Source organism: Panicum hallii, chromosome 3 (genome assembly GCF_002211085.1).
Source record: "Panicum hallii strain FIL2 chromosome 3, PHallii_v3.1, whole genome shotgun sequence".
NCBI classification, from domain to species: Eukaryota; Viridiplantae; Streptophyta; class Magnoliopsida; order Poales; family Poaceae; genus Panicum; species Panicum hallii.
Window position 1 is genome coordinate 27,775,699 of NC_038044.1, and position 16,759 is coordinate 27,792,457.

At 47.4% G+C, this 16,759-nt stretch overlaps 5 protein-coding genes across 9 annotated transcripts; 2 read left to right on the top strand and 3 right to left on the bottom strand.

Moving 5' to 3' along the window:
* Positions 1-219: 219 nt before the first annotated feature.
* On the top strand, positions 220-4,303 carry LOC112885850 (trans-cinnamate 4-monooxygenase-like). The gene is made up of 3 exons (XM_025951526.1): positions 220-1,141; positions 2,306-2,427; positions 3,435-4,303. The coding sequence occupies exons 1-3, from the start codon at positions 357-359 to the stop codon at positions 4,031-4,033; spliced, it is 1,506 nt and encodes a 501-aa protein (XP_025807311.1). The 5' UTR covers positions 220-356; the 3' UTR covers positions 4,034-4,303.
* Positions 4,304-5,088: 785 nt separating this feature from the next.
* Positions 5,089-5,701, bottom strand: LOC112888086. The gene is made up of 2 exons (XM_025954437.1): positions 5,543-5,701; positions 5,089-5,383 (listed from the first exon to the last, which is right to left on the bottom strand). Exons 1-2 carry the CDS (start codon positions 5,661-5,663, stop codon positions 5,136-5,138), a joined length of 369 nt encoding a protein of 122 aa, XP_025810222.1. The 5' UTR covers positions 5,664-5,701; the 3' UTR covers positions 5,089-5,135.
* A 2,519-nt stretch (positions 5,702-8,220) lies between these two features.
* Positions 8,221-10,251, bottom strand: LOC112887697 (scopoletin glucosyltransferase-like). 4 transcript variants are annotated; one of them, XM_025953953.1, is made up of 2 exons: positions 10,055-10,251; positions 8,221-9,925 (listed from the first exon to the last, which is right to left on the bottom strand). In XM_025953953.1, the coding sequence occupies exon 2, from the start codon at positions 9,806-9,808 to the stop codon at positions 8,333-8,335; it is 1,476 nt and encodes a 491-aa protein (XP_025809738.1). In that variant the 5' UTR covers positions 9,809-9,925; positions 10,055-10,251; the 3' UTR covers positions 8,221-8,332. The 4 variants fall into 4 exon arrangements, with proteins under 4 accessions (XP_025809738.1, XP_025809737.1, XP_025809735.1 ...); XM_025953952.1 differs by having other exon boundaries at positions 8,221-9,928; XM_025953950.1 differs by having other exon boundaries at positions 10,003-10,251.
* A 1,310-nt stretch (positions 10,252-11,561) lies between these two features.
* Positions 11,562-12,763, bottom strand: LOC112887909. 2 transcript variants are annotated; one of them, XM_025954194.1, is made up of 4 exons: positions 12,305-12,763; positions 12,139-12,216; positions 11,860-12,014; positions 11,562-11,740 (listed from the first exon to the last, which is right to left on the bottom strand). In XM_025954194.1, the coding sequence occupies exons 1-3, from the start codon at positions 12,761-12,763 to the stop codon at positions 11,892-11,894; spliced, it is 660 nt and encodes a 219-aa protein (XP_025809979.1). In that variant the 3' UTR covers positions 11,562-11,740; positions 11,860-11,891. The 2 variants fall into 2 exon arrangements, with proteins under 2 accessions (XP_025809979.1, XP_025809978.1); XM_025954193.1 differs by lacking the exon at positions 11,562-11,740 and having other exon boundaries at positions 11,744-12,014.
* A 2,690-nt stretch (positions 12,764-15,453) lies between these two features.
* LOC112886803 lies at positions 15,454-16,336 on the top strand. The gene is made up of 2 exons (XM_025952799.1): positions 15,454-15,909; positions 15,986-16,336. The coding sequence occupies exons 1-2, from the start codon at positions 15,637-15,639 to the stop codon at positions 16,154-16,156; spliced, it is 444 nt and encodes a 147-aa protein (XP_025808584.1). The 5' UTR covers positions 15,454-15,636; the 3' UTR covers positions 16,157-16,336.
* The last annotated feature ends 423 nt before the right edge of the window (positions 16,337-16,759 follow it).

The window sequence follows — 16,759 nt, forward strand, 5'->3', positions numbered from 1 at the left end:
TATATAAATTTGATCAAATTTAAAATTATTTAACTTTTCAATCACCAAGAGTTACACTTTTTTTAATAGAGTAAGCATGACCCACACTTTTTGCCCCTTCTGGTGGGGTCCATTGCCACGGCACCAGCACCGTACCAACCCCCCTCGCAAAACCAAACAAACTCGTGTACCCAAATCGGACTCGTCTTCGCCTCCAAAACGCTATAAAACCCCCGGCCATTCCCCTCCCCGGTTCCCATCGCCTCCCTCCACGAGCACCAACCGAGGCGACGCAGCCACCAAATCAAATCAAATCAAGCAGAGCCACACATCCCACCTACCCCCCGGTGGTTAGGGAGGGAGGAGCCGAGCCCGCCATGGACCTCGCCCTCCTGGAGAAGGCCCTTCTGGGCCTGTTCGCGGCGGCGGTGCTGGCCATCGCCGTGGCGAAGCTGACGGGGAAGCGCCTCCGCCTCCCACCCGGCCCCGCCGGCGCCCCCGTGGTGGGCAACTGGCTGCAGGTCGGCGACGACCTGAACCACCGCAACCTGATGGCCCTGGCGAAGCGGTTCGGCGACATCTTCCTCCTCCGCATGGGCGTGCGCAACCTGGTGGTGGTGTCCACGCCCGAGCTCGCCAAGGAGGTGCTGCACACGCAGGGCGTGGAGTTCGGCTCCCGCACCCGCAACGTCGTCTTCGACATCTTCACCGGCAAGGGCCAGGACATGGTGTTCACCGTCTACGGCGACCACTGGCGCAAGATGCGGCGCATCATGACCGTCCCCTTCTTCACCAACAAGGTGGTGGCGCAGAACCGCGCCGGGTGGGAGGAGGAGGCCCGCCTCGTGGTGGAGGACGTGCGGAGGGACCCCAGGGCCGCCGCCGAGGGCGTGGTCATCCGCAAACGCCTCCAGCTCATGATGTACAACGACATGTTCCGCATCATGTTCGACCGCCGCTTCGAGAGCGAGCAGGACCCGCTCTTCAACAAGCTCAAGGCGCTCAACGCCGAGCGCAGCCGCCTCTCCCAGAGCTTCGAGTACAACTACGGCGACTTCATCCCCGTCCTCCGCCCCTTCCTCCGCGGCTACCTCAACCGATGCCACGACCTCAAGACCCGGCGCATGAAGGTCTTCGAGGACAACTTCGTCGAGGAGCGCAAGTAAGCCCGCCATTGCTGCTGATAGTTTCATTAACCATCCAATTAATTAATTAATTAATTAATTAATCTGCCACTTGTATCGTCGGTGAGTTGGACGGATGGGAGAGACGAGAGAGAGAGGGGGTATGGTAGGATCTGTGACTGCACATGAGGCATGTTAGGCGCGTACAGCTAGCGACTGTATGTATTCCTTTTAGCAAAAGCGGAAAATGGCGGATGATGCGATGCAGGAGCCGGTGGCTGGCTCCGAAATCAATGCCATCTGCCGATCGACAAGGACGAACAAACAGCCGAGTCGATTTTTTTGAAAAGAAAAGCCAAGTCGATTTTCTCTAGCCGCAGCCCCAGGCCGTTGGCCAGATTTTGACTTGTGCGATGGCTTTGGCTTCCAAATTTCCAACGGCAGCAGCCAAATTTAAAGTAGGTGACTACATCATGCCACTGTTGCTTGCGCTGGGTTTAGCCCGTAGCATAGGATCTGGATCGATGCAGCTTATTGGGTCAGGATCAGAAAACAAGCTGTCATTGTCGAGTGGAGAGAAAAAAAGTGCTCTTCAAGGAGATAACAGAAGGGGGTGTGGTAGGTTTTGAGGATTGGAAAAAACCGCATGACGAGTAGTAGGTGAACCGCACTAGTCACTCGCCTCTTGACTGCTGGCACAATTGCTTACGGAAACGGGGCTTCACTAGATTTGGCTTGCTTTGCTTTCCGGGCAAGCCTTTTCTGAAAGCTTAGAACCAGGGCAAAGGTTCTGGTTAGCCACACACACATACACCGAAAGCGACATGAACGAAGTGATGGAAAAAAGAGCACGGCTTCAAGCTCCATAAGCTTGTGCTCTCTATATAAAAAGTGGTTACATGGGGATCATCTGGCTTGCACTTTGCCTCATGGTGGTTGGGACTTCGGCATGCCAATAATGGACTAGTTATTTGTTGATCCCCAAGTTGGGTTAGGTCGATGAACCCATCGTGCCCGTGCACGAGCGAACGTGCAGCCAGATGATGCGGTTGCCAATTGTATAGACTTTTATAGTAGATCTATGAAATCCTCGCGATCTAGTTGACTTGGTAGCTGCAGCTGCACGGTCGCAAGGAAGCTTCTGATTCACTTCATTCGGTTGAGAGAAGCCTTACTGACATGTGACATGGTTACGTGCGCAGGAAGGTGATGGCCCAGACTGGCGAGATCCGGTGCGCCATGGACCACATCCTCGAGGCCGAGAGGAAGGGCGAGATCAACCACGACAACGTCCTCTACATCGTGGAGAACATCAACGTCGCAGGTAATAATTACATTCAACTACTCTTCTTATTCTCACCAAATCATCCTCCTTGTAGAAATCCAGAATCTCTGCTCAATTCATTCAGTAGCTGTCATAACAGAGAGTGTTCACAAACAGAATATGCTCGTTTCTTAAAAGGAAGCAGAGGATGCTCTGCTCTTGTAGAAAAGAAATAGGTTTTTTTTTTCACAACATAGCACATGGCTACATGCCCATTTGCATCAGAGACATGTAGGGTCCAAGAAGAAAACATTAAAATAGCTTGCCTATGATGGGTCGTCATGATGTCGTGGTCCACTGTTCCGTTCCAAAATACTGGTATGGACGACAAAGCAGGTCTTAATCAAGTCACCGTCACCCAACTTTAATTCTTAATTAACCGGCAAATTTGCCGGCAGAACGAGATGTCAGACTTTGTTCGAGATCCGGTATCAGAGCATCTCCAATAGATTACTTATAATTAATATCTTCGTGATCGGAGGTTATCCGTTTTCTCAATATTAAAAAATTAATGTTCTTGTGATTGGAGGTGCTCCAGCAGATTATCAATCCAATCCCTAATATCTATTTTTGATAATCATGAAAACGCACCTCCCTTCACTCTAAATGAAGGGGATTTATCCTTCTACCCTATTTTTGGTGAATGGATTTTGGTAATCTGCTGTAACAATCTAACGGAGAGAGAGTGTGTTCTAGGTGTTAGGCATGATAGGCATGAGTAATATGTTGGAGATGTTTATTGAAATGGTCGTTGGAACTGCCGCCACGTGATTACGCCACGGACTCTTGTTTTCTAGCTCTTGGTAACAAGCCCAACTGCCACCAACAGTCGGTGTGAAAAACTATTATGTCCTTGTCATATGTTGGGATTTGACAAAACCACGAGATGCACTTTTTATCATGATACAATCATGTGATATCAGCTTAGGAAAAGAGTAGAAAGTTTGTTTAAATTTGAATGTATACAAGGAGCAAGCATACTGAAGAAACTTTCTTGCATGTTGCAGCCATCGAGACTACCTTGTGGTCGATCGAGTGGGGCATCGCTGAGCTGGTGAACCACCCGGCGATCCAGTCCAAGCTCCGCGAAGAGATCACCTCCGTGCTGGGCGCCGGCGTGGCGGTGACGGAGCCGGACCTCGAGCGCCTGCCGTACCTGCAGGCCGTGGTCAAGGAGACCCTCCGCCTGCGCATGGCCATCCCGCTGCTGGTCCCGCACATGAACCTCAACGACGGCAAGCTCCACGGCTACGACATCCCCGCCGAGTCCAAGATCCTCGTCAACGCGTGGTTCCTCGCCAACGACCCCAAGCGGTGGGTGAAGCCCGAGGAGTTCCGCCCCGAGCGGTTCCTGGAGGAGGAGAAGGCCGTGGAGGCCCACGGCAACGACTTCCGGTTCGTGCCCTTTGGCGTCGGCCGCCGGAGCTGCCCCGGGATCATCCTCGCGCTGCCCATCATCGGCATCACGCTGGGCAGGCTGGTGCAGAACTTCGAGCTGCTGCCGCCGCCGGGGCAGGACAAGGTGGACACCACCGAGAAGCCCGGGCAGTTCAGCAACCAGATCGCCAAGCACGCCACCATCGTCTGCAAGCCGCTCGAGGCCTAGAGTCCCGGGAATGCGCGTTCCAGAGCAGAGGCCATCGATCAAGCACTATGTATTTTGGTTCTCTTTTTATCTTTTGTGTTTTTGTACTAAGAGGGCACGCGTTTTCTTGTTTGTGTTGGGTGTTGAGTGATGGGGGGTATATGTGGCTGAGGCACGTGAGGTGTGGTAGATTCGCTTGGTTATGTTCTCGCAAACTTATCCATAATTTATAGTGCTGTAAACTTGAATTTAGACCCACTCTCTGGTGAACATGGCGGAAATTTCATTCAAGGGCCATTTTTAGTTTCGAAATTACCAAAGTTCTGGTGTAGGAGGTGAGCGCAAATCAAAGAAATCAGGCATCGAAGCAGAGCAAAAAAGAACACAAATTTTAAACACGTACTTGTATAAAACCGTCACGAATCCATAACCCACGACAGTCGATAGTGGGCAGATAAGTTAACATTGAAGATACGTAGACCAAATCACAGCCCAATTTTCTTTTCCCGTAGTGGACAAACATGAATTTTCATACTAGAACGCAACCAAATTGCAAAAGTTTTTATAGTTAAACATATTTGCAACCTACATGTCATTTGTTGAATAACCCTTTGTTGGTTAATTAGATCGGTCGGATTTATGTAACACCACGCTGAGATGGTTCCTAGCTCTATATACTGTAACAAATAACGCGGCTCCTAGCGGGAGGAGAGTGCTTTTCACATTTTTACATTGGTATTCCAACAACCCAGCATCTAAGATTGCATCTAGATGGTGAATTCCAACTCTTCGTCGCCGGTCGGCCAGGCCATCTCTATGCTGCTCGCCCTTCTAATTTCAGAGAAGCTATCCAAAGGACAACCTTGCTCTATGGAAGCTGCAAGTCCTGCCGCCCATCCCGATCCCAATTGGAGGGGTATTCGTAACATGTCCTCAGCAAGAACATGGACCTAGCTGACTTTCGTTCGTCTCACGGTATCCCCATCGGGCCGGGCAACTTTCAATATTGCCAGGTATACCGCCAAGGAAAAAAAAAATAGAAACAAGGATGATGAAACCTTCAACATCTTATTAGAAAATTTATTGAGTCATCATTTACATTGCCAATTACAACACACTAATTCTAGCCGACTTTCGGCACCTTGATGACCCCTTCATCGCCGGAGGACAGAGCGCCAAGCACCACAACCACGCGGTTGCAGCAGAAGTCACCGTCGGCGGCCGCCCCGAGCACATCCTTCTTGCTGTCGAGAGCATGCCCGACCGCATCCGAGATCAAGTAGACGACGTCCTTCACTTGCGGGTTGTCGCGCCGTATGACCAGGTACGCCGTGTCCTGGTCCTTCCCGACGAGCTCCAGCCAGCTCTGCTCTGCAACAGCGATCCATGGTCAGGACAACCAGATCAGCAACTGCTCCATCTCAGAAACCAGCCATCAGACACAAACAGTTTGGGGAATGAATAGAACAATCCAAGAGACCCCATGAAACAAATCGTCCGAAGATAGGAGGAGCTAGAGTGAATACTGACTTCCTTGGCAAGGCGGAGCTGTGCAGGAAGTTGGAGCACCGGTGGCTGCTTTACAAGTGACTGTCAGGAGAAGGAAGAGGATCGGCAGCGATAGGATGGAAGCCGGTGAAGTTTTCGACATTTTCGCCGTACTGCTTCCTCTCTTCTTCTTCTAGTTTCTACAAGGCCAGGATGTGTCGGGTGGGGGCATTTGTGTATATATATATATATATTTCTTGAGGCATAAATAAATGTATAATCAAAGCATATGGATCTGGTTGGTACATGCCTTCATGGTACTCTAGCAGTTACGGGTAAAACATGGCTTGTGTGACACGTGCTGGTCGTCCATAACGTTCACGTTGACTAGCTGCTAAATTATTAGGTCCGTTTGGTGGTTAAAAGAATATTGCCATTTAAAAATATTAAATAATATCTGTTTATAAAATTTTTTCACGGATGAGTGCTAATTTGCCAAATAAATTTAATGAGCCTAATTAATCTATGATTTATAATAGTGATGTTACAGTAATTATCCGCTGATCATGGATTAATATACCTCATTAGATTTACCTCGCGAATTAGCCTAGAGGTTCTGCAATTAGTTTTATAATTATACTTTATTTAATACTTTTAAATAACAAGATTCTCATTAATATCGTAGGGCTAAAGTTTAGCCACCAGAAAACAAGCACCCCTTAGCTTGAGTGCATGCTATCTCGTGTAGGATCACAATAAAAATTGAACAAGTCCAATGTAGGTGGATTTGGTTATTTGGTGAGGTATCTTATTATTACTAATTAGAGATCCTTCTTTTAAGACTTCATGCTAATCCTCACAAAATAGACAAAGAAAAGATAAATCCTAAAAAATCTAAAACATATAAACATTTTGCGATCAGTAGACTCTAACAATAATGGACGATATTAAGGAATAATACTTTGGACGGCTCTCCTAGTAAAATAGTAAATGTTTCACCGATTTTTTATGCAAAACACGCTTGTCAGCTATTTTCAAAATTCATAGTAAATGGGGTCTAATTATTCTCTCACTTTTGCTATATTACTAGCACTATACCCGTACGTTGTTATGGCTAAAAGTAAACAAATAATGTTGTTTATTTTGAAGACCTTAAATTTGGTTTAAATTCTCAAAAAAATTATCCTACTTTGTTACACCTCTACATATTTTATTTAATGCTTTCTACTCCTTTGAAAAGCACAAAGAAAGATTATTAGAATTACACCTCCCAACCTTAGTCTCTATCTCATTGTGTCGAGCCAACATACAAGGTAACTTGCGTGTAGCTATGATTAACAGATAATTAGAAGTGATGCATAAGGGATTTAACATTGTTTATATAAGGTAGGTATTTGATTTTAAGCAAGCCAGCGTCAAGGCCACTTGCCACCATAACCACAAGTCTATATACAAATTTTACTGTGCTGATCTGTTAAAATAAGATCAATCACGTTGTTGCTTACACGCGGAAAATATTGATGCATCTTTAAGTTTACTTGGAGGTTCCTATATACTCCATCTATCTCAAATTATAATTTATTTTAATTTTTCTAGATACATATATTTTACTATATATTTAAATATACTATAATTTGAAAAGAAGAAAGTAAGATCAATCACATTGTGGCTTAAATTAAGTTGTTGCTCGTTCCCGGTAGGGTCGTGTACAAGTCTTGGCCCAGCGGACTATGAGTACATCTGCGCTGCGAGCGATTGATGAAGACATGATGGTCAGCTAGCGATGCACCGCTGCCGCGAGCCACCGGCCCCGGGCGACCACGTCGACGGCGTGCCGGCCTCCAGGCATCTCTTTCCACGATGATCTGGATTACAGCCCAAGCCCCAAGTAGAAATCAGTTCGGCCTACGAAATAAAATACAGCCAAGTTCAGACGGACCAAGAAATCAATCCTTCCTTTAGAAATAGGTAGAGGTAGAGATTTATCTATTGACTTTGGGAAATACCTATCACAATATCTCTTCATTAAGGATATAAAAGGTGTGATCAATGAAGTTTTCCACCCCTTGCTCCTAATTAAATACTTTGCAGATGGAACAGTGGTTATATCATGTTTTAAAGAGGTATAAATAGTCATCTCACGTTGTTTTTTTCTTGAATATAGTACTTCGTTAATCAGTGCTTATGTGCTATGGACAAATAAGTGAAACTGGGGAGTATATAAACGATTGCTCAAAATTGTTCCTATGATATAACTCCCCAGCCATGTAAGTGAAGTTTTGGACATGTGTACGGACTCTAAGATAATTACTTTGACTTACTTTATGTTATGATATATTTATAAAATATAAGCAAAGATGTGCTTCTATAAACTAATTCATTAGACAAATCTAAAATATCATTTCGAATTTTCCAACTCAACAAAAAAAATTAATTTGTAGCTGAAGTTTAGTGACATGGTTGACTATATACAATTTAAAATGTCACTTGTAATTGACCCGAGAGAGTGGTCAAGTCTTCCCGCAGTTGGCATTATGGGTTAAGGTGACCTGTAAACGAGAATTGGTCATCAACGATTTGTTTCTTTATGGTAAGATGAATCAGCAGGTTTGCATTTGGATTATATCCCTTCGCAAAAAAGAAAAACATTTCGATTATATCCTTGTGACGGTATTATATATCCAGTGTTTCTTGAATAATTCATATAAGGGACCGAGCCATAAGAACCTGAAGTACCATACAATTGGTTCAAACTTTAAATTAGGCATACATAAAAGATAAAACTTCCCATCCGTTGCAACTCAACAAGCTAACTGGTCACCATAGAAGTTCTCAAACATTTACAGAGCTACGACGAGCCATCAGCTCAGTAATCAACTGTTCGACATCATCATATGAAGAGCCTCCCTTCTCTACGGCGCTCCTAGCTTTTCCACGAAGAACTACAGCCTTCTTCCTTATCGCCTCTGCTTCTTCGTCACCACCCATCACTCTATCAATGCCTTCTGCGATCTTCTCGCCATTGATCACCTCACTACGGTCCTCCAGCTTCGACGCGGAGAATCTAGCACCGACACTAACCCCAATCTTGAGCACCTCCAAGATGAGTTTCTCATTGTAGAATTGGTCACCATACCGTGGCCATGTCACCAACGGCACTCCAGCGCTTACGGCCTCTAGCACCGAGTTCCACCCACAATGCGTCACGAACCCACCGACTGCTGAGTGATTGAGGATGAGCCTCTGTGGAGCCCAACCCCAAAAAATGAAGCCGTGCTCTCCGGGATCAATGAGTTCGGCAAAGCCTTCAGGCATCCACTGTGATGCGTCCGTGTCTGATTCACTCATGACCCATACGAAATTCCTTCCGGATTGCTGTAGCCCGCGGGCCACCTCCCACAGCTCCGCCGCCGTGAAACGAGTTAGTGTACCGAACGAGATGAACACAACTGAGCCGTCCGGCTTCTCGTCGAGCCACCGCAGGCACCTTTCCGCCTCAGGCGCGAGCCTGCCGGCGCCGCCCCTCGCCGCCAAGTCCTCGCTGGCGTGCCCGGCCGGACCCACGAGCCACACGCGGCGGCCGAGCGTCGTGTGGTAGTGCTCTACGTAGTCCGGCTCCAGCTGGGCGAAGCTGTTGAAGACCTCGCCGTAGCTCCTCTGGTCCGCGGCGTTGGTGAGCTTCTCGTAGTTCCACTCCAGCTCGTTCTTCCTCGGGTCCATCACCTGGTCCCTCCTCAGCGTGACGCTGTGCGGCAGACCCGGCAGGGACACGACAGCGTCGGGGTCATCTGGAGGGAGCCCCTCCAACGGGTTGCTGCGCAGCAAGGAGGCGTTGCAGGCCCGGGCGAACATGCTGGTCCCAAGGAAAGACAGCCGTGGGATGCCGTGCTCGGCGGCGGCGGCCGTGGACCACGGGTAGAAGCTGTCGGCCACGACGGCGTCGGGGCGGTGGTCGGCCAGGAAGCGGTCGAACGGCTCGCGGAGCAGCCGGATCGCTTCCAGCAACCTGAACCTGTCGGCCTCTGAGGAAATTTCTACGACGCTCTCGACGCCCGGCGGCAGTCCGACGTCAGGGAAGGGGACCGTGGAGATGTCGATCGCCGGGGCGCCGGTGCCGCGGACGGCGTCGTTGGCTCGGTCGACAGCCGAGCGGATGACTGCTGCGTTCACGGGGGTGGTGAGGATGGTGCACTTGACGCCGTGAGAGGCGAAGAGGGCGGCCATGTCAGCGACCGGAATGAGGTGTCCCGGCGCGACAAACGGGAAGAAGAGAACATGTAGTGGCTGCTGCTCATCGTTGGAAGCCATGGATGCTTGCTTGGCAGCACCCTTCTTCTTTGGAATCCCAGTTCTTTGGCGCCAAAATTGGATATATTCCTTTACTTGCCCGGGATGTCGAACCAGTTACTGCCCCATATGAATTCTCTGCTGCAGGATTTTACACGAACCAGAAGAAATTGAAACGAAAAGGAGAACAGAACAGGAATCAGAAGAAAACATACCGTCGACAATAGCTACATACTTTACAGAACAGAGGTGAGGAAGTCTGGGTACCCCTGGTCGCCGGTGGCATCCTCTGAGCCGGATTGAATTTGAGCAACGGCATAAATGTCCTTGTCGTCGGGGATCTGCCCAGTGGGTTAGACTGCGGCGGTCCAGCTAGCCTTCAGCTGGAGCATTTGGGTGCTCTCTGGCCAGTGTGGTAACCCCTAGAGGAAAAATCATGGGTGGAATTGTGGATAGGGACTAACCAGCAGGACCGGTGATATGATTGCTCACCAACCTCATACTTGAAGATATTTCTGATTTCTTTGTGCTGTCTATACTGCTATACATGTTAGACCATTTAGTCACGTGATCCACCGGACCACCATGTTCGCCTTTCTTTTCTTCGTTTCCTTCTGAATCTATCTTGGCCTTTGGATCCACGTGATTAGGAAGGATGAGCCAAAACGCCACATAGTTCTTCTGTAAAAAAGAAAAATTATTGGAGTTGAGGATATTTCGGAGAAGTCAGAAGACTTTGATCAGTTTGATAACCTTCCTCTATTTTCAATCAATGTTGACTCCAACAACCTATTATCCAAAGAGGACGCTCCTTACTTATATCGCGATCACAACCAAGAGACCTTCGTCAAAAGGAAGATTATCAATATTCTATTAAATAATGATGAATCATTATGTTCTATTTGGTGATTTATGTAATATATGTTGTACTATCTCTCGAATACCGGTACTATTCGGACAATTTGGACTCAGTATGTTAAATTAATTACATAGAACTATATTTCATGTAAGTTATGTGATGTAAAGTACAACACTGTAATAATATTATGTATTTGCATTTTTCGTACCTATATTTAATTTATTACACACAAAATATATTTAAAATACCTATAAAAAAACATGCCATAAATAGGATTTTAGCTGTTTAGTACCGGGCCTAGGTTTTGGACGACGAACGCCGCGACGGGGAGCCTGCTGGAAGCGTCGCCAGCTTTGTTCGCATTGCTCGCATCGAGACCCTTCTCCGTCAGCAGAAGGAAGAGAACAAGGGGAAGTGGCTGCAGGTTGCGTCCCCGACGACAAAAGGGTCGACCCCGTGGCCCTCGGCGGTGGCGCGGACAAGGATGAAGAAGACACCATAGCAGCTGAGGACGTGACGGCGATCGGTGTTCCAGTGTGCACGGCGACTGCAGGCATGCGCGAGCACGATCACGATCACGATCACGATCACGAGATTGTGCCGCTATCATCGCACGGCTACGGCCTATTGCTGCTGCTACTGCTACTGGCGTTTTCCTCATGGCCACGGCACGTGCGATTGCTGGCACGACTATGCTGGTGGCCCATCCGCCGTGGCAGCCTCCTACACCCGGTACACGCCGCAGTACCCGTCCATGTTCAGCGACGACAACCCCAACTCCTGCTCGATTATTTGAGCTCACGCGGCGCGTCAGAATAGCAGAGCTCAGGAAGTGTAGTTGTGTAAATGCTGTTAGGATTACTCACACACTAGGATAGATTTGCAGATAGTTTTATGTTTCACTGTGGCATTAGAATGAAAGCATGATTCCAGGAAGTGTAAACTCTGTTATTACATACGAGTACTACACACTAAGATAGTGGTTTTTGAACAAACCAGTGAGTCGCATTCAGAAAAGGGCGAGCTTCTGTTCTTGGCAATCTCTCTTTTCCAGACATTTTACCATGTAGACAGTGTCAGATCGATAGTAACTTCTGTTGAAGGAAATTTGTGTGATTCCCATAATATTCAGAACAAAACACTCAAACAAGCCATTTGATTTCATTCACAACTGACAATTTATACGAGAAAGAACAGAGGCATAGGCGCCTACGTTTTCAGCTGAACCGAGCCCGTGGCATAAAATCATGCTGTGATCTCAGTTGTTTTCACCGCCTCTTTTGTCCCTCCGGTTGCCTCAGATTCCTGATCGCTACAGGATTCTGCTCCAACATCAGCCGGCAATGTTGATGCTTTCGCGGTGGAACCCTGCAGCATGTGCGTAACCGAGATGAACGGCGGATATTATGGCAGAGCATTTCGTCAGGAAGGCAAATTAGTCAATGTTCTCAGCAAAATGCAAACAGCGTTCTCAGCAAGTAGGATGCATTACCCTGGAAACCGAAGGACCAATCGCCCCTCTTCGCTTCCTCTCCTCCCTGGATCTCAGCGATTCCACAGGAGTACAGACCTGCCACAAAAATTTACATCCTCCAAATCATCAAAATCGATTGCAAAACAAATGGAATGGATCCAAAGATACAGGATCGCGGACTGACCTCGGGCATCCCGATGAGGCGCATGAGCTCCGCGACGAGCCTCCGCTGCTCGTCCGCGCGGTGCTCCCACTCCGCCGCCTCCCGGTCCAGCGCCTCAGCGCGGTCGTCCATCTCCCGCTCCGTCCGCTCCCTCGCCTCCCGCAGCCGGCCCCGCCGCTCGCGAGCCCTCTCGAGCTCCTCCGCGAGCGACACCTCCGCCACGGCCACCACGGCGGCCGCACCGCACTCAGCCTTCACCCGCGGCTTCACCACCACCGGCGGCGTCGGCGGCGGTAGGAGCGGCGAAGGCGAAGCAGCCAGCCTCGTCACGGCCTTCGGCGGCTTCGCCTTGGGCTTGGGCGCGGCCTTGGCGACCACCACCGTGGACGCGGCCACGTTGGTGTCCCGCTGCTGCAGCGGCCGCCGGACCGTGGCGCCGGCAGCGACGGCCAGGCCACCGCATTTCGCTTCCATCCCCATCGGCCTCAGTTTGGGATTACTCGATTCAGTCGCTAAAAGAAAGGACGCTTCGTTGATGACGAGTTCTGTTGGGGGATTTGGACTTTGGAGGGTCCCGGGATTCGAATTTGAAACCTGCGGGGAGGAAAAGGACGGGGTGAAGTGAAGTAACCGTCTAACGGCTAGTAAATCGTCAGCGGGGCGGGGAATAGACGGTTCTGCCCCAGGGAACGACGGTGGGTGCGGACAAGGCCGAGGGGCAGTTACGGGAGAGGCCAGTCTTCATGTTGTGCGGCGCGGTGGGGGAGACGGATTCAGTCACAATGTAACTGGCGGCTGTCTATCCAGCGTCCAAAGAAGATCCGACGGAGGGTATAGAATTACTATTTTTTTAATCGGAGGAACACGGGGTGGACTCGTTTTAGCGCTGGCAGGCGGCGGGAACAGGGCACTTGCGCGCGCGGACTGCCCTTTCTCCTGCGCCGCGCCAGCCTTGGCGCCGCCCCGGAGCAGGTGGTGGTATGCGCCGGAGTCCGTTCGAGCCGTCCCGGAGGAGAGGAACGAGATCTGGGTGCTGCTCCAACCCTGTGGAGGAGTGGGAGGAGCGCTGCTGGGATCCCACGTCGACGCCGTGGAGGAAGGAGACGAGGGAGCAGGACACGCGGAGGTCTTCTCCGAGACCGGGCTGCGAAGGAGGATGGGGAAGAGGGGCGCTACGCAGATCCTGTATCCGGAGTCCTCATCCGCCGATCTCCATCGATCCTCTCGTCTCTCGCGAACCCAGGTGATTCCCGTCCCGTGCATTGATTAGGTTGTTTGTCTGTGTGCTGCATTTCAGATATCATATTGTTTGCTTAGGTTGTTTGTTCCATGTGCTGCAATTACTTGAATAGAGATGTCAATTGGTAGAAAATTCCCATACACTTTATTCTTTGTGCAGAATTTGACAAAGCAATTATAAGCATTGTGAAAGATAATGGCCTAACTTAAGTCTCTATCTGACAACAAGATACCACAAGTTGGTTTGAGGTTTAAAATTTCAGATGAGGCTTGGTTATTTTGGTTGGCATATGGGGGTCGCAAAGCTTTGATGTGAGGAAAAGATACACAAATCTAAGCAAATATGATGGTAAGGTGACTTCATGCAGATTTGTTTGTTCTAATGAGGGTCATCGAAGAAAAGGGCTAACAAATCATGTGACGAAGTATTTTAGAGCGGAAAAAAGAACTGATTGCAAAGCTCGGATGACTCTTACATTGGACCGAGGGGAAGGGAATTATGAAATCACTGATGTTGTGCTTGAACATAATCACCTACTTCAGTTGCCCGAGACCCGCCACTTGATGGCATCACAAAGGAAAATTTCAGAACTGCAAGCTTTTGAAATTGAGACCGTTGATGATTCTGGAATTAGACCAAAAGGTGCACATGAATTAGCTAGTCGTCAAGTTGGTGGACCACTTAACCTTGGCTACACTTTCTGTGATCGCAAGAATTATTTGCAAAGCAAGCGGCAGAGGGAATTGGCTTTTGGACAGGCTGGAAGTATGTTGAAATATTTTCATGACCAAATCGCTGAAAATCCATCATTCCAATATGCTTTGCAGCTGGATTGTGAGGAGCATATAACCAACATATTCTGGGCTGATGCTAAAATGATTCTTGATTATGCACACTTTGGTGATGTTGTAACATTTGATACTACTTTTGGTACAAACAAAGAATATAGACCATTTGGTGTTTTTCTTGGGCTGAACCAGTTTTGGGAAACCACTATTTTTGGTGCTGCGCTTCTATTTAATGAAACTGAAGCATCATTTACATGGCTGTTTGAGACCTTTCTAGCTGCACATAATGGAAAACAACCTAGAACTATTTAGACAGATCAAGATGCAGCAATGGGAAAAGCCGTACAAATAGTATTCAAAGAATCATATCATGGTTTGTGTACTTTTCACATAATGCAGAATGCTGTCAAGCATTTGTCTCCAGTAAAAAAGAAACAAGGAAGAAAAAGGTGGAGAGGAAGATGAGACTCATAACGAGGAAGATAAAAGTGAAGAGAAAGATGAAGTATCTAATATTCTCTCTGATTTTAGTGCTTGTATGTATGGCTTTGAGGACAAGGCAGCATTTCAAGAAGCATTTGACATTATGAGATGTAAAGTGCATAAGAAAACTTGGTTAGATAGTATCTACAAGGTGAAAGAAAAATGGGCTGAATGTTATGTGAGAGATGTCTTCAGTTTGGGAGTGAGAAATACACAATTAAGTGAGAGTTTCAATAATGCGTTGAAGAACCATTTGAAATCAGACTTTGACATTGTTCGATTTTTGAAGAATTTTGAGAGGACAGTGCAAGAAAAAAGAAGGAAAGAATTGGATGAGTTTGAATCAAGAAAGAAGATGCCAAGAAGACAAATGAGCACACCAATGTTGGTTCAAGCAAGCCAAGTGTATACTCTTGTAATTTTTGAAGCTTTCCAAAGTGAATATGAAAGATCCATGGCAGCGTGCGCTAGAGTTTTTGATGGAGATAACAAATATGCTATTGCTCTTGGGAGTCTGCGCGATAATTTGAGTTTTGAGGACGAGCGCATAGTGATTGGTGATCCTTTGAACCAAAAAGCTTCATGTAGCTGCGGAATGTTCAATAGAACAGGAATATTGTGTGCACATGGCCTAAAAGTTCTTGATTTGATGAATATAAAAATACTGCCAACACATTATCCTAAAGAGATGGACTAGAGAAGCACGCAATGGAAGCATACAAGATAGGCAAGGAAGAAATGTGATAGAAAATCCAAAACAGGAAGCTCAACTTCAGTACAAGTTTCTATCTCATAAATTTCACAATTTGGCAGGTAAAGCAGCCAACTCTCAAGAATGCTGCATGCTGTTAGAAAATGCTCTTGATTGTCTTAGTATACAGCTGGAGGATAAACTCAATGTATCTACTAGTACTATGAATGAACCATGTAAGGAGCAAGAAAATGTTGACCCAAATATGCAAAAAATAGGTGGCTTGCTTCGTGCTGCCCAGCTGAGGAAAAAACAGGTTCAGTCAAAAGGTTCAAAGTGGCGTAGAACATGGCTTGATAAATTACGCAAGTGGGGGAAGCACAAAGCAACTAAATCTGTTGTGCCAACAAAAAAAGGAGCAAAGGTATGTCAAATGCTCTCTGAACACCTCATATGTTGTTGTCATTCTTTCCTAAACTAATTAGTGCAATTTTCTGCAGAAACAAAAGAAAAATGATGATGTACAACCCCAAGTAGAAGTGGAGAATGGTGGCAGCAACAAAGGAACAAATATGCAGCTTCAAGAGTACAATGTCATTGCAAGTTTTACACAGTTCTTGACAGCTCCACTTTGTGCTAATGATAATCTTCTCGACCAAGATCTGTTCTAGTATCCTTAAATTGGTGGATGGTATTTTGGACAGGGCTAACTACAGTATTTTGGGGGCTAACTATAGTATTTTGTGGCCTAATTGTACAAGTGAAAATGGCCCATACTTGTACTGGTTGTTCACTGATAGCACTTGTTGCTACAGACCAAGATCTATTGCTACAGTATCAAGTTCTCTTATATGAATGATTTAAAAAATACTATGTATTGGTTTACATTCAGTGTCAAGTACTCCACTTTAAAATTCTGTATTTTGTACTGAATCTATTGGTGCAGCATGTCTGAAGTTCCTGCTATTATTTTTCTGAATGTGTGAATGACCTGTTGCAGTCTAAATATATGAGTTATAGGTTTGAAGCATCTGCAGCCATTGGATTGTGTTTGGACGGTGGATATAGGGGGGCAAGTTACGTTGTGACTTGCTGAAGGTAAGTCACTCAATCCGTCTCTGGTCAGAGGTGGGTGATGCCGTGATGACGCACTTTCGCTAGGATTTCAGGTGCTTTCGGCCGCGATCCTGCTTGCCCGGCGCCGGCGGGTCCGGGGGCTTTCGGGGTTTGAAATGAATTTGTTTGTCCCGATGCGCGCAGATGCGCGCAGGTGG